The 17,256-nt window shown below is 35.4% G+C and overlaps 1 protein-coding gene across 12 annotated transcripts in view; it reads right to left on the bottom strand.

Annotated features, from left to right (window-relative positions):
* PHF3 (PHD finger protein 3) overlaps window positions 1–17,256 on the bottom strand; it is an 84,791-nt gene that overhangs the window by 22,740 nt on the left and 44,795 nt on the right. For 6 of the 12 annotated variants that reach the window (XM_084890369.1, XM_084890378.1, XM_084890376.1 and 3 more), the window contains 3 exons: window positions 16,208–16,369; window positions 7,754–9,527; window positions 1,311–1,620 (listed from right to left, as the gene is read on the bottom strand). In XM_084890369.1, coding sequence (XP_084746495.1) covers window positions 1,311–1,620; window positions 7,754–9,527; window positions 16,208–16,369 — 2,246 coding nt within the window. The remainder of the gene's footprint in view (window positions 1–1,310; window positions 1,621–7,753; window positions 9,528–16,207; window positions 16,370–17,256) is intronic. The other 6 variants (XM_084890377.1, XM_084890379.1, XM_084890380.1 and 3 more) reach the window with 3 other exon arrangements.

Genomic DNA, 17,256 nt, shown 5'->3' with positions numbered 1-17,256 from the left:
GGTAGACAAAGAAAATTTAATCAGATAATGTGCTGTGTCCTTTACACATTGCTCCAATAACTGATTAAATATCTTTAAATATCTATTTACAAAATACTTTTAGAAGATATTAAAAATATAAAAATGAGGGAAAATTGAAAACTTTTTTAAAGAGTCCACATTTAAAAAAGAAAAATTATGAGGTGAGGGTTCCAAGCAAATACTAGGACAAAGGTAAAACAAATTAAGATTACTTTTCCTTACAGAGGAAAAAACAAAAAACAAAAAAACTCATCCATTTAAAAATAATGCCAAAAGTAGTTTAAGGATTAATAGACATTTACAGACTGAAAAACTTTTTTAAATTTTTTATATTGATTTCAGAAAGGAAGGGAGATAGAAACATCAATGATGAGACAGAATCCTTGATCAGCTGCCTCCTGCATGCCCCACATTGGGGATCAAGCCCAAAACCTGGGTATGTGCCTCAACCAGGAATCAAACCGTGACCTCTGGATTCTTAGGTCAATGCTCAACTACTGAGCCCGCCAGCTGGGTTGAAAAGCTTTGTAAAGAAATTTTATCAGTAAGCACAATTTACAGTTAATACCACAAGATTGATCGATTGATCTCTGTATCTCTCTCTTCTCTCTCTCTCTCTCTCTCTCTCTCTCTCTCTCTCTCTCTCTCACACACACACACACACACACACACACACACACACACACTCTCACACACACACACACACACACACGGAAAATCCAAGTACCAGAAATTAGAAATAGCAAAAATAAATAAAATTTGTATCCTATATAATAAAGAGCTAATATGCAAATGGTCCTCACTCCCTAGCCCCCTCGCGCCAGGGCCAGGGACATGAGGCAGTGCCCTCCCCCCACCCAGGGGATCTGAGGCTGCACCCCCTGCCCTGCAGGGCTTAATGGGGATGGTGCTAGCCGAGTCTGGGTCTCACATGATTTTGAGGCGTGTGCAGGTAGGCGGGGACTTGACTCTGGGTTCTGTGGGATACCCCAGACTCTGACAGGAGGGAAATTTTCATATACATTTTACTAATTTTCTTTCATCTCTGACACTTCTATTATAGAGAAAGGGCAAATAGCAATAGTAAAATATTTTCTCCAATTCCCTTTTAATGGCATGAATTTCACGCACTGGGCCACTAGTATTAAATAAAAATCCATCCACTCTTATAGAAAAATAAGTTTGAAAATGTACATTAGAATAAAACCTAAGGATAAATTTTAAATTCTAATGATCAGCTTATACAAATTTCTTAAGATAACAAAAGAATGAATCAGCAAGAAGCTCACCCGTTTTAAAATTTTGACCTTGTGCTTCACTGTATCATCTGTACATTTGGTTTTGTCATTTGTTGATGTGTGCTTTGATAATCCAAGCTTTTCACAGTCCATTGTTTTATCTTCAGTATGGACTTCAACTTTAGCTTGGTTTTCCAAAATATCTGGATCTGTTACTTCAGTCTTTTTATCTTCTTCAGCACAACACTTCACACACACATATTCTTTGTCTTCCTCTCCCATTTGCTGTGCTTGAGAAAGACTTAACCCAACACAGTCACCATGAAACCAGTCATCACATCTTCCACAGCCCACCATAAACCTAAAAGAAAAAAAATACTTTGATACATTTTCTTAAAAATCAATGTCAAAAAGCCTACATTTTCAAAATTTTAACTTTTTTTTTTGCATGTTTTCTATCTTTAACCCATTCTATCAGTTCAACATGGAGCAAATTTTCAAAAAGAATATTCAATGAAAATGAAACTTTTCTCCTCTGGCAAGAGAAAATACTGAAAACAAACAAACAAACAAACAAACAAACAAACAAAAAAACCCCATAGGACTAAAGTAAATGGGAACTGACAAAGTATAGAATAAGATCTGTGATTTGATCAGAATCCATCAAAGTTACATTGAACAAAAACCTTTTGTCAAACATAAAATTAGAGAATAATTTATCCAATGGGTAATTTTCAGTGACAAAAAAGCAGAAAACAAAAATGCAACTCAAAAACTAACATGATGGAGTATCTCAAATTGTTTATTAACCATCTTAACTATGTAACTATTTTTTTTAGCTCAAAACATTGCGGTTCGGGGTATGACATTGATTTTGCTAAAAAAAATATATATATATATATATATATATATATATATATATATATATATATATATATATATCCTATGTACTTTTTAGTGTGGACTTCCTTAATTCTGACCAAATACTTCACCTAGTAAACTTTTTACAAAATAAAGATCAATATTGTATGTTAATGTTAAAAAAGGCTTTTTAAAAAAATTTCTAAGCAACATCCTTATAAAAGTTTTCCCTTTCCTATATTTTATCTAAGAAATAACTTCACTAACCCATGGAAATGTCCAGGGACATGAGATTTATGACTCTAAAATGGCAAATCAGCAATTTGAGGGAGAAATTACATACTTTACAAACTACTGTTAGGAAAACTACAAAACTCAATCATGTTTAGCATTTTCATTTTTCAGGTTAGTAACTCATGCTATATTTGGAAAATTTAGAATAATTCAGGTCTATTCTTTAATGAGTTAAAGTCTTTGTATTGATTTTGGTAGTAATAGTGTTACCTCATGTCAAAAGTTTTTTGGTTTTTTTTTCAAAACTCCTTTTAAAAAACTGTGGTCCAATAGGAAGATATTAAAGGTAAAGCAGTTACATGGCCAACTCTCCCCTAAATACACCAGAGGTCCTTTTTTAATATTGAAAGTATAAAAATCATAATAGGTTCATTCTTTACATGGTATCCTGAAAAGTTATCCCAAATATCTCATTCCTCAATAGCAGCACTCTTGTTTTGTGTCTATTGTATACCAAGCTACTGCTGTGCATGAACGAAAGTAAGACTTCAAGTCTGTAATTCACCATTCTTTACCCTATCTGGTAATGCCTGTGATGGCTTTATAAGTCATCATTTCCCCAATGATCATTTGGCTTAAGAGGAAAAAGCAAAAATTCTGTGCCTTATGTAAAAACAAAACTAGAATGTCTGGATTCATAACCCTATTGTGTAAACTTTTAAACAATGCAGTTAGTTTGCAATATAGAAATTGTTTATGTGTGGGGAGATTTTTGATGGGTCCATGTTTCAATTACAAGAACTTGCAGCCACCAGAAAAATACAGGTGCTTAGAAGTTCTATTTCACGTTGCAGTCAGAAGAGCTACTATTTCTTGAAAGCAATGTCTTTGAAATATTAAAGGAAAGCTAATATTGATTTCCCTTTATTTCCATTGTTATTAGAGCTATGAATTCAAGTCTGAATACTTTCAATAAAGCACTGCTTAAAAGCCTAGATTAAAACCAGTTCTAGTGTACAGATTCACAAAGACATATATTTCCTTCCCTTTTTGTATTATTTTCATGGGGGTGAGGGTGCGGAGGATGAGTATAGATCACACAGCTAACAGTGTTACTCTCCCATTTTCTGCTGTCCTTGATATGGTTACTAATAGGTAAAAAATCACTTAAAAGACTACACCCTGGACCCTGGCCAGCTTTGCTCAATGGTTAGAATATTGGTCCTTGGACTGAAGAGTCATAGGCTTTATCCCCAGCCCCATTTGGGGCGCATGTGGGAGGCAACCAGTCGATGTACCTCACATTGATGTTCCTTTCTCTCCCTCCCTCCCTCCACTCTCTAAAAACCATGGGGGAAAATATCCTCCAGTGAGGATATAACATCCAGGTTAACTCTTTCACTAAAATCAAATTATATATATATATATATATATATATATATATATATATATATATATATATATATATATATATATATGTGTGTGTGTGTGTGTGTGTGTGTGTGTGTGTGTGTGTGTGTGTAGCTTAGCTCTGGATTAAATGGACAAGTCAGCATATATCAATTGAAGAGTCTGGAAATATTTTTCTATGATAGGTTCATACACAAAGTTTTAAATAAAATTTTAAAAAACTAAGAGATCCACAATAGGATAATTAGTAATTTAATATTCTAATCTTTTTTGGCATAAGCCAAAATATATTCTTAGAAAATTTTCAAGTTTTTTCAAAGTAAGCCACAGAGGTAAGTCTTAAACTCCTGTTCATAACAAATTCATGTAATTAATTCACTGACAATGTACTTGTTACAAGATCGGCCTTCAGTTCTGTTAAGTGACAAATCTAGACATTTCTGTGAAAAAAAATATATATATATATTCTTTTCTAAAAAAGTTCAGTCCACATAAACTATAAGTCTATGTTTTTGTCACTAACAACCTAACCTGCAGAGAAAAATACTTTTCAAACAAAGTCTTGGGGGGGGAAAAGCCAGAATCATTTATTCTAGGCAAAAATTTCCTTCTCAGAATAAAAGGTTGCTTAGATTATAAAGCTTTGAATCCATTCAGCTAAAATTTCAGATTTCATCCAATAAGCCGATCTTCTGTAACTGAACAAGAAATTGTAATGTAAAGATGCAAATGTCTTCAGGACAACTACAAGTAGAAAAGACTAGATTTGTTCCTTCTTAAACATTAACTGGCTTATGTTTAAAAGTAGTTCAAGCCAAAACCGGTTTGGCTCAGTGGATAGAGCGTTGGCCTACTGACTGAAAGGTCACAGGTTTGATTCCGGTCAAGGGCATGTACCTTGGTTGCAGGCACATTCCCAGTGGGGAGTGTGCAGGAGGCAGCTGATCGATGTTTCTCTCTCATTGATGTTTCTATCTATCCCTATGTTTTTAAAAAATATAAAAGTAGTTCAAAAGTGACATTTTTTTAAAAATGAGAAATAAACTGGTTTTTAAAATAATGTGTATGCCTTTGTTAGAAAACTACAAAACCCAATCATGCTGTGCTTGAGAAAGGCTTAACCTGACACAATCACCGTGTTAGTGCTTCATTTAACCCCACTCCCCAAATCTTCAAGAAAACAGAATCTAAAATATGAACAAATGAAAAGATAGGCCAGCCCTAGCCGATCTGGCTCAATGGATCGAGTGTCTGCCTGCGGACTGAAGGATCCCGGGTTCGATTCCAGTTAAGGGCACGTGCCCGGGTTGCAGGCTCGATCCCCAGTGTGGAGCATGCAGGAGGCAGCCGATCAATGATTCTCTCTCATCATTGATGTTTCTACCTGTCTTTCCCTCTCCTTTCCTCTCTGAAATCAATAAAAATATTTTTAAAAAAGAAAAAGAAAAACCAGGCCAACATGATGTGTCAGTTGTTAAGAGTCAATACTTACTGTCTGTAGGACATGTATACAAGCTGCTTATGGTCAAATATTACATTTAGCCATACCATGAACAAATTTATTTAAAAACATAATTTCCACTGGAACACATTCAAGAAGCTAACCTCTATTGGAATACATGTAAAATGCTGAAGACTTATTAAAATAGTCTTTACAAAAGCAAAGCTGTCTTAAGTGCTAGAAAATGTCATATTAGCAAATAGCTTTCAATTCAATGGGCTAATGCATTTAATGAAAAAAGGTGGATGAAAATTATTTCCAGATATGCCCTTCCTAATGAATTCATAGTCTTATGCATGAATTAAAGAAAATTACATGCTGCATGACTGGAACATTCTTTGAGTAACCTCAATAAATGTAAGCACAATGTGTCAACGTAGTGAAGGTTAGTTAATATGTAAAGAAAAAAAACAATCATTTATTTAGGGTTCTTTATTCACAAAATTGAAGTAATGTGTAATGGCTCTTCCAAAGCTGACTATTTCCAATGTTATTATTCATATAAACTACATAGGATTAACTCAAATCCCTATACTGTCATTTTCCAGACTGAAGCAAAGAAATTCTAGGTCTTCGAATAGAGCCAAAAGGCAGCACTCGATAAAAAAAAATAATAAAAATAAATAAATAAATAAATAAAAATAAAGTGGGACTTAATCTTCACTTTAGGAAAATAACTGTTGATGTTGATCAAGTGACAGTCATTTAAAAGCCTGAGCAAACTACTAAGGACCGATCATCAGAATAGAACTTTATCTGCAAAGAAAGTTACATAATAACACCTTTAACCTGGCTTCCAACTGTAGGCCAAAGTTTCATTTTAGAAACTCATTCACTCTAAGACTCCTAATTCCATTCCTCTGATAACATGTCACTGGGACAGTTTGGATGATTCTGGAAGAAAGACAAAGGGGCTGGCATAAAAGAGCACTTATATGTACCATCCGGCCCCCAATTCTCTTAGACCTAAAAATTCAGCAGGCCCACTTTAGAATATTTGAATACGGTGTTTTAAGTTTAAAAAAAAAAAAAGCATAAAGATATAAGTGAGGGCAAATGTAACACTACATTCAAATAAGTCACAACTTTTAAAAGCTGAAATATGTTATAAAGTAACCATTCACACCAAAAATAGGCCACAGGCTGAATCAACAATGAAGATAAACTTGAATTATTTTTTACAGGAATAGCCTCAAACTACCCACACACTTTCCCCAATCACATTTTCCCACACTAAAATAATGTACAACACATTTTACTGAACAGTCCTCCCCTAAATAGTTTCACTTATGTAATCTGATAGTGCTGTGAAAGTCTTAACATTTACTTTCATGAATAAGGAGAACATTACATTGTATAAGTTATAATGTTCTTTTATCATTATTAATGTTGATAGAAGTCCCAACAGCAATCTGAACACTTGAACAGGATAATCTTGTAGCTGCAATATCCACTTCACTTCTTGTTTTCCTTTCTTAAAAACTAGCAAATAAAATAGATGGGCCTCGCCGAAACAGGTTTGGCTCAGTGGATAGAGTCGGCCTGTGGACTGAGGGGTCCCGGGTTCAATTCTGGTCAAGGGCATGTACCTTGGTTGCAGGCACATCCCCAGTGGGGATTGTGCAGGAGGCAGCTGATCGATGTTTCTCTCTCATCAATGTTTCTAACTATCTGTCCCTCTCTCTTCCTTTCTGTGGAAAATCGACAGAATATATTTAAATATATATATATATAGAGAGAGAGAGAGGGAGGCTAGGATGGGGGATGGAGGAGTGCAGGGGTGTGCCATAAAACTATAAAAGACAGAATCCCAAGGAAGCAATGCCAAAGGACAGTGTTAAAATCATTTCTTAAAAGATCAGATTCCCAAGAAACCTCCAAATCACTAAAAATTTCCAAAAAATAAATAAATGTTTTCACTCCATTCCATGATACATATAAAATTCACCTGTGTAATATAAGTTGTTTTAGCTATCAAGTTTCACTCCAACTCTAAGTTTGATAGTTATGAAGTAGTTGTAGTAAGTTAGTGTGCTTCATTTAACCCCCTCCCCAAATCTTCAAAAGAAAAATAGAACTTCCACTATGACCTTCACACTTTATTACTAATCCTTCTCAAGCCAAATAAAATATATACAGACCCAAGGCAGTATAACCATTTTCTGATTAACAGAAAGTTTTTTTGTTCCATATGTAATGACTAAATTACACCAACTGGTTACAATGACAAAACATCTCCACATATACCATGCTATAGGTACTTTTTAAAATATGCTAGAATAATGTATTTGTAAATTCAGTGGCTCCATCTTTCTATAACTTATCCAGGATTGATGAGGGGGTTTTTTTGTTCCTGCAAAAGTCTTTGATGTTAATTTCTTTCTATTAAAATGTTCCCACTAATCCCACACTAAAAAAGGAATGTCTGTTCAATGTACACATCACACACACACTCACACACACTCACGCACACACACACCACACACACCTGTTGCCATGGGGTTTTTTGCAAAACCCACACTGCTTGCTGGGAGTCCACATATATTTGTTTTCAAATGAAGAGCCATGATCTGAGCCTTCTTTTTTTATGGTAGCTATGTTATCTGGAATGAACAATGGTGGCTCATCCAAAGAAAAACTTTTGCTGCTTCTTCTTTGACGGGGTTGTAAGTTCTTCTCAGGTTTTTTTGGTTTCAGTTTATCCTCCTCCTTAAAATGCTCTGCACCGCCTGCATGTTCAAGCTCTTCCTTCGCATGACTATTGGTTTTTACTGCTGGAGCCAGCTGCTGGGGCTTGTGGCACTGCTTTTGACAGGAATGTAATAAATGTCCAGTTTGTGCAGGATGATGAGGTTCTTTAGAGCAACCAGGCTGACCATGAGGCTTATCACTCAACCCATGTGTTACAGGTTTGGAAATCTGTGCTAAATTTTGATCTTGAGTTTTTTTCGAATTGGAATGAGCTTGATTTTTCACAGACTTAACCCCAGAATTGCAACTCTGAATCTTTGAATCCTTATCAACTTGTTTTTTTCTCACTTTGACTGGCCTATGAGAATTTTGCTGAGATTCTAATTCATCGGCATTTCGTTTCACACTTTTGACACTAGCTTTAGTTTTGTTGTGCATTAATTCATGCTTCCCTGCAACAATTTTTTTCAGAGTATCTGTGCTCGTGTTTTGCTTAGAGTGAATTACAGGTTTTGTGTGTTTGGATTTTATGTTTTTTGATTCTAAGCAAGAAACACTATTTGGTGGGCTGTTTCTGACATCCTGAAGGGTTGCTGTTTCATGAGACTCCATTTCAATACTTTCAACAATATTCAACTGTTTTAAATTTTGGTCAGGCACATCACAAATAGCATTTTCTACAACATTACACTCTGGTTCAAAAGCATTAGTATCAACCACCTCATCAAAGTTTGGTTTGTCAAATTCAGTGCTCTCCAACTGTTTATGATTAGACTCTATGTCTTTACAATAACTCAATGGTTCTAGTTCATTTCTATGAAGAGAGTTCTTAGCTTGATCAAATTCCCTGGTATTCTTCAATTCCAAATGGCATTCATTTACTTCATCCACAGTGCTAGACAAACCTACAAGGTTCTTTTCGGCCTTATTTGGATTTGCATCACCACAGAAAGCAGCAGAGGATTCTGGTTCCTCAACAATTTGGTCACCTTCATGGGATAATTTGATCATTTCCTTTGATTCTTGTTCAACTTTTCCCTTTGCACTCATTTCTTCTACCATAGTCTCATCCACTTTATCTGAAATAGAATCATTCTTTTCATGTTCTTCTTTATCTGAAAATGTAAACAATGGACTAACAGTCTTGATTTTACATTCAACCAGAGGTTCATTTTTCTTTTCTTCAATACTATCACAAGTCTCTGAAAGGAGTGGACAATTTAATTCATGAGATGGCACATTTGCTTTATCTTGATTATTACACTTCTGCTTAGAATCCAATCCAACTTCATCCTTCATTTCAAGACAAGATGACACTGAAGAGTGACTTGAAGATACTGATTCTTCCGATACTTCAGTTTGTTCAAGTTGCCGACTGCTCCTTCTGCTCTCTTTATGATACTCAGATTTCGGTGATGTACAAGCTTCCTCTTTTGTCTGACACCTTTCTGGTTGTTTCCCCCCTGCTTTAGGGGCAGACACAGTCTTCACAGGTGCTTTTTTTGTGCTATTTAAAGGTGCTGCATTTGAACGCTTGGCAATAGTGCTTTGTCGCAAACTTCTTACTTGTTCTATCACAAGGGAAAAAAATAAAAATAACTTAGCTATTTCGCCATGTATTTTTATTTCAATACAACTTAAATATACACTTCTTTATTCTGAGCTACAAAATGTATATTTCAATGAAAATGTCCTGAACAGTTACTCATGATGGTGATTTTAGATATATACATATATATGTTGAATTTTATATTTTTCAAAGTTCTATAAATTCTGGCAGGGTGGAAAATCTCTAAAATTTAGACTATTATACCTTATTACAAAACAAATGTTTTCATCTCTTTTTTCTTTTTTAATATATTTTTATTTATTTCAGAGAGGAAGGGAGAGGGAGAGAGACATAGAAACATCAATGATGAGAATCATTGATCGGCTGCCTCCTGCACGCCCCTACTGGGGATCGAGCCTGCAACCCGGGCATGTGCCCCTGATTGGAATTGAACCCAGGACCTTTCAGTCCACAGGCCAACACTATATCCACTAGGCCAGTGGTCAGCAAACTCATTAGTCAACAGAGCCAAATATCAACAGTACAACCATTGAAATTTCTTTTGAGAGCCGAAAACCGACTTCTGCGCATGGGCCACGGAGTTTCAATCACACTGTACGTGTGCACCCACATGTGGTATTTTGTGGAAGAACCACACTCAAGGAGCCGAAGAGCTGCATGTGGCTCTTGAGCCCCCGTTTTCCGACCACTGCACTAAGCCAAAGAAGCTAGCGTTCTTTTTCTTTTTTTAATCAAGTCTCTTTTCGATAAGAAACAAGTTGGGGAGGGTAATGGGAGGGAGGGGGGTAAGAACACATAGGTAATACCTTAATCAATAAAGGAAAAAATAAAGAAATTAGCTGGAAGTAAAATAAATAAAGAGCTTCATTTACATCAATACCCATCATAAAACAAGACTGTCATACCATTTTAAACAGTACTTATTTTAAATATATAAAACCCAAACAAAAATTCAAGTACCAATATGAACTAAGCCACCTATTACAAACAAGCTCTGTGTTTCAAAGCACAACCTCAAAAGAACTCTAATTCCTTTTGAATGCGCTTCACTTATATCACCATTTTAGTATCCAAACTATTTCTAAAAGAGGAAATGAAGTATACACTGACTAGAGTATCACATCAATAGAAAGAAAAATTACAATGAAAACACTTAAACCAAGAAAATGTATCATAAAAAAACAAAGAGTATGAAAATAATTTAATAAACTTTCTCACCTTTAACAAATTCTAATTTAAAAAAAATCTAGCAGGGACCGGTTTGGCTCAGTGGATAGAGCGTCGGCCTGCAGACTGAAAAGTCCCAGGTTCGATTCCGGGCAAGGACATGTACCTTGGTTGCGGGCACATCCCCTGTAGGGGGTGTGCAAGAGACAGCTGATCAATGATTCTCTCTCATCAATTTTTCTAACTCTCTATCCCTCTCTCTTCACTCTGTGAAAAATCAATAAAATATTTTTTTTAATCTATTAATTTTCCTTCTTTCCCTATCTGTATACTTTATCCAAGGGAAGGAGAAACACAAAAGTGTGGGAAAATAAGAAAAACAAAGCTAAGTAATGCACTAAGTTAAAAAGAAAAAACAACCCACAAACTAAATAAAATCAAAAACTATTTCCAAATCTATGCATATCCAATACTTCTGAATCAATTCTGTATAACTAAACACTACTGATTTTTTTAATTCCCTTTCCTTTCAATGCAAAATCCTACTATGCACCAATATTTAGAACACTTTCCTAATTTGTCATTCATCACTAAACTGTGAGACTCTTAAAAAGTATAAATGTCCCCATCTGTCTATAACAATCCTATGTGAGAACATGCCCTTCCACTCTCAAGTGCCCCAGCTTAGACAAGAAATTATATGGCCATCCAAATCTATAATATTTGATCATTAGGTTAAGCACTCAGTAAGTTTTTTCTTAGTGGATTATGAACTGTTTATCACATGTTCAACTATATTACACTGTTAAATAACTAAATTAAAAAAAAAACATATCTTATTGATTTTTTACAGAGAGAGGAAGGTAGAAGAATAGAGTCAGAAACATCGATGAGAGAGAAACATCAATCAGTTGCCTCCTGCATACCCCCTACTGGGGATGTGCCTGCAAACAAGGTACATGCCCTTGACTGGAATCAAACCTGGGCCCCTTCAGTCTCAGGCCGAAGCTCTATCCACTGAGCCAAACTGGTCAGGGCAATAACTAAAATTTTAATGGCTGATTATTAGTATTAAGATAATTTGTAAAGTTTTGAAGACAGCTTGTAATAATTTACAGCTCTATTTTATTCACCTGCCCTGACATAAATAAATGAAGAATGTTTAACATCCACTACCTAAGTGGTTTCTAAAAATAAATTAATAGCATATTTAACTCAGGAGGTATTCAGATAAAAAAAATATTGGCCCTAGCTGGTTTGGTTCAGTGGATAGAGCGAACTGAGTGGACTGAAGAGTCCGGTTTTTATTCTGGTCAAGGGTACATGCCCAGGTTGCAGGCTCGATCCCCAGTAGGGGGTACCAGAGGCAGCCAATCAATGATTCTCTCTCATCACTGATGATTCTCCCTCTGTCTTCCTCTCCGAAATCAATAAAAAAATATATTTTTTTTTAAAAATGGTTTTGCGCCGAAACACTCAGTGGATAGAGCGTCAGCCTGCGAACTGAAAGGTCCCATGTTCGATTCCCGTCAAGGGCATGTATCTTAGTTGCGGGCTAATCTCCAGGCGGGGCTGTGTAAGAGGCAGCTAATAGATGATTCTCATTGATGTTTCTAACTCTCTATTCCTCTCTCTTTCTCTCTGTAAAAAATCAATAAAATATATTTCTTTTAAAAAATGGTTTGCAATAGTAATTGATTTGTTGAGCAAAGGATAAAAAGTCCCTTTTTCTCCTCTAAATATCAACTGCCTTAGTTTGAAGCCTCACTATATAGGCCAATAATATGCATTGTCTATAATATGCATTCTATTTTTTTCATTTCTCCAAGTCACAAGTATATACCAAATAACTGATTTAAAATATAAATTGAGAAAAAGTTGACAATGTAAATATATGCATCTAAGTCAATCCACTTTTCAAAACTCCACTAAAGCTATAAAAAGCCAAATATCTAAAAGGAAAGAACAGAAGAGAAAACTGACAGCTTTGAAAGTCAAACAAGGAATGATCAAGAAGCTACTGATAGTGTGCTCAGTGGTAAAGCATCAACCCATGAACCTGAAGGTCACGGTTTGAATCCCAGTGGTTTGAATCCCAGTCATGTCACATGCCCGGGTTATGGGCTCCATCCCAGTTGGGGGCATGCAGGAGGCAGCTGATCAATGATTCTCATCATTGATGTTTCTATCTGTTTCCCACTCACTTCCACTATGAAACCAATAAAAGTATGTTTTTAAAAAAGAACTCTCGCCGGGACCGGTTTGGCTCAGTGGATAGAGCGTCGGCCTGCGGACTGAAAGGTCCCGGGTTCGATTCCAGACAAGGGCATGTACCTTGGTTGCGGGCACATCCCCAGTGGGGGGTGTGCAAGAGGCAGCTGATCAATGATTCTCTCTCATCGATGTTTCTAACTCTCTATCTCTCTCTCTTCCTCTCTGTGAAAAATCAATAAAATATATTTTTAAAAAATAAAATTAAATTAAAAAAAATAAAAAAGAACTCTCCTAGCTGGTTTGTCTCAGTGGCTAGAGCATCAGCCTATCTTGAAGGGTGTCAGGTTGAATTCCAATCAGGTATACATGCCCAGGTTGCACACTCAATCCCCAGTAGTGAGTGTGCAGGAGGCAGCCAATCGAACGATTCTCATCATTGATGTTTCTCTCTCTCTCCCTCTTCCTTCCTCTCTAAAAATCAATTAAAAAATTAAATTAAATTAAAAAAATAAAAACCTCAACTCTAAAAAATAAAAAAGGAACGAATGAACTGAGAAATCCAAAATAAGACCAACACTAAAATTTGACAGTGCTGGCAAAAACCAATACCATTAACCTGTTAACCGAGCGGGAGCTATAAATACATCAAACGTAAACAATATCGGGAACGGGTAGGACATATGAATACATCCTTGAAATACATGTTGCGCCCTGAGAGGGACGGTATATATTTTTTGTAATCTTTAAAATTGTTTGTAAAATTTATAATTTTTTAATTCAACGTTTCCATTTTTTTTGTTGGTATTCTTTTCTATTTGTTTGTAATTTTGTATTTTCCTTTGTGCTTTATATATAAACGGAAAAATATATATTTCATTTATTTTAATTAAGTATAAATAAAAAATAATAATATAAAATTACATCCACTGGGCATGACGTACTGACACGTCCTAGTGAAAGGGTATGCGCCCGTTGTACGTTGCATAATTAAAAAGGGAACTCCCCGGTTAACAGGTTAACACCTCAAAAGGCTTAGGAATTGGTGACCTCAGAGATTCTAATGTGGGGGATGAAGGAAGGTGGTTAAAATTAGGATGAGTAGAAAGCTATTAAAGAAGTCGTTAGATCCCTAGCTTCCTCTCCCAGACTCCACCTTGTTTGGGCAACTCCCCTTCCCTGGTCCTAATCCAAGACTGAAAGATTTATTCTGTGCAGAATGTAAAACAGAGTTTCTAGGCTAAGGAACATCAGTCACAGATAAGAGTTGAAGAGTTAAGTACACTGAAATTTGTAAGATTAAGTGAATGTATATATATAGAAGTCAATTTCTCTCAAGGGCTCCCATAATATATAAGTAATCTAATGAGCCTAAGGAGAATAACCTAAATTCTGACATGAGGATTTCTAAAAAAAAAAAAAAAAAAAAAACAGGCAGATCACCATACAGCAATGCTCAGAGTTATTAACAAAACCCAATCTCCACATTAAAAGGTTCCATACAATTTTAGTTCCCTACTCCTAAGCATGAGCAAACAATCAAGGATCAGACAACTCTCTATCATGAAAGACTGAAGAAAAAAAAATGACAACATGGAAAAAAAGACAAACTTTTTAAAACACCATAAATAAAGCAAGATACAGCACACATAAAAAAAGACTAAAATGCTACAGAAAGACTATTCCCAAAGTAAAAAAAAAAAAAAAAAAAAAGAACATTCACAATTATAAATGCAAATCTTAATGGATAAGTCAGAGGACAAATATGAGAAAATTTCAGCAAATAGAGGAAAAAGAGACTGAGGTGGAAAGTAGGCAAGATAAAGAAAATGGAAAGCCTAGTCCCTGCTATCTAACACTTTAGAATAATAGAAGTTCCAGAAAGCAAGAGCAGAGAAATGAAGAAGGGAATTACCAATGAAACAATTCAAGAAATGTTCCCAGAATTGAATAATAACAGTTTCAGACTAAAAGGACTTACCAAGCTCAATATATAAAACATACCTACACCAAGATGCACCAATATCAGAAATATTAAAGCACTAGAGCTGATGAGGAAGAAATTCCACTAAGTTCCAGAAGAAAAGTAGCTAACATACCCTCCAAAAAAAAAAAAGGGGGGGGGGGGGAGTGATGTCAAAATAAGCTTCTCAATTTTGAAGTTAGAAAAAATGGGACAGTATTAAATTTCCGAAGGAAAATTATTTCCAACCCTGAAGTCAATGCTCAACCAGATTATGACTTCAATGAGAACAGATTAATCACATTTATAAACATACAAGGAAGAAATGTGTCACCAAAATGAAGGCATTAAGCCAAAAATGAGGAAACAGAAACTCTTAACACAGAACAGAATCCTCAAAATGGTAAGGGGAGAGCCCTTGATAATAGCTATGCAACAGGAATATAGGGCTAACACATCAGTCCAAATAGGAGCAGATCAAGGTCTCCCAGAGATATTTCTTCAATGAAATAACATGCCAGAATATCTGATATACACAACTGTCTTTAGGAAAAATTTAAACAACTGGCAAAGTGGTTGGGGTGTAATTATTAACACGTACACAAAAGCTCTGAGTAGAGCCTGGCCAGCATGGCTCAGTGTTGAGTGCTGACCTATGAAACAGGAGGTCAAGGTTTGATTCAGTCAGGACACAAGGGTTGTGAGCTCAAGCCTCATTGGGGGCATGTGGGAGAAAGCTGATCAATGATTCTCTCTCATCATTGATGTTTTTTTCTCTCTCTCCCCCTCTCCCTTCCTTTCTGAAATCAATAAAAATATATTTTTTAAAAATTGTGTGTACAAATATATAAAGCTATAAGCAAATGAAAAAAAAAATCTTACATCAGAAAGATAAAAAGATGTACAGGGGGGGAGGGCGGGAAGTAACCAGTTTACTAAATAGATCATCTTTAATAGCATACAGAATCACAGTAAAACTGTTCTAATAAAATTATATAGTATAAGGATGAGAAAATGTACTTTTGTGTGATAGGGACCAGAGAAGAATGCTAAATCATAATCCATAGTGGGAAGTCAATAAAAATACCTACATCAGAATAATCATAAAGTAGCAATATACATATTACTCAGAGACATGGAATAAATGTCTCTGGGGAAAAGAAAATAGTAGTGAGTACTGGAAACTCTTAGAACTAGTCAATTCTTTAAATTATGTAAATGTATAATTATGTCAACAAATTGGTATAAACTCAAAACTCATCAAAATGCTCAGCAAGTTGACAATTTCTCACATCTGTCCCTACACCTTTGATTTCCTAGGTAACCTTTGAGAGGATTACCTTGTGCCATTAAACGAGGTGATTTTCTTGGTGATCTCACTGAATTTTCTTCTACTTTGTCCCTCAAATTCCTGTTAGGTAAAATCAGTTCTTCTTCATCAATGGTATCATTGCCACTTTCTTTAACAACTCCTTCGTCCATAATATCGTCAAGACCAACAACTAGAAAAAAACAAAAACAACCAAAAAAATTACTTCTAAAAAATACTGGGGGTGTTAAGTACTTAATGGCCTTAATTTATTGGTGAGAATTTAAAGCAGTAATACATAGGATTGAAATCTAGGTCTATTCCTACTATGTGATATTGCCACTACCTAGCTCCCAATTCAGGTTTACAAACTTCTACCTTATGAGGCAACTAGGAAAGGCTATAATCTTTCTTGATTTGACCTCCACTATCACTGTCACTTATTCACTGTACCTTTGTGAACATAACAAGCAATCGGTACCTGATTACTGATTTTTGTTAAAGTAGTACAAAAGAGTTTAAATCCTAAAAAGCTTGTGATTCTAGGTTCGTGCTAGAACCAAAAGATTCTAACTTTATATGCTATATGTGTAAAAGTATTATAGATGTACTTATCAGTAATACACAGACACAAATTAAAACATTGTGAAATTTTCCCTTCCTTCAAATGCTAGAAAAAATGGCCCAGCTGGCATGGCTTAGTGGTCGAGCACCAACCTATGAACCAGGAGATCACAGTTCAATTCCTGGTCAGGTTATATGACCAGGTGTGGTCTCAGTCCCAGAGAGAGGTTGTGCAGGAGGGAGCCAATTAATGATTCTTCTCTCATCATTGATGTTTCTCTCTCTCTCCCCCCTCCCTCTTCCTTCCTCTCTAAAATCAATAAAAAAAAAAAAACTTTTTTTAATGGTAGTTGTTTAATATAGCTATATAATCAAATTATTTTCTTCTACTCAAAAGAGAATGAAAGATATGGAAAAGGATTGAGAAATACTGAAGAAAATATAAATACTGAAACACTATACTTACACTGTCACTGGGTTTATTTCTTGTATAATAAATATATCTTAACTAGCTGA

Source organism: Pipistrellus hanaki (genome assembly GCF_964339955.1).
Source record: "Pipistrellus hanaki genome assembly, chromosome: 7".
NCBI classification, from domain to species: Eukaryota; Metazoa; Chordata; class Mammalia; order Chiroptera; family Vespertilionidae; genus Pipistrellus; species Pipistrellus hanaki.
The sequence above is the reverse complement of the archived record's forward strand: the minus strand, read 5'-3'. Positions and strand labels throughout refer to the sequence as shown.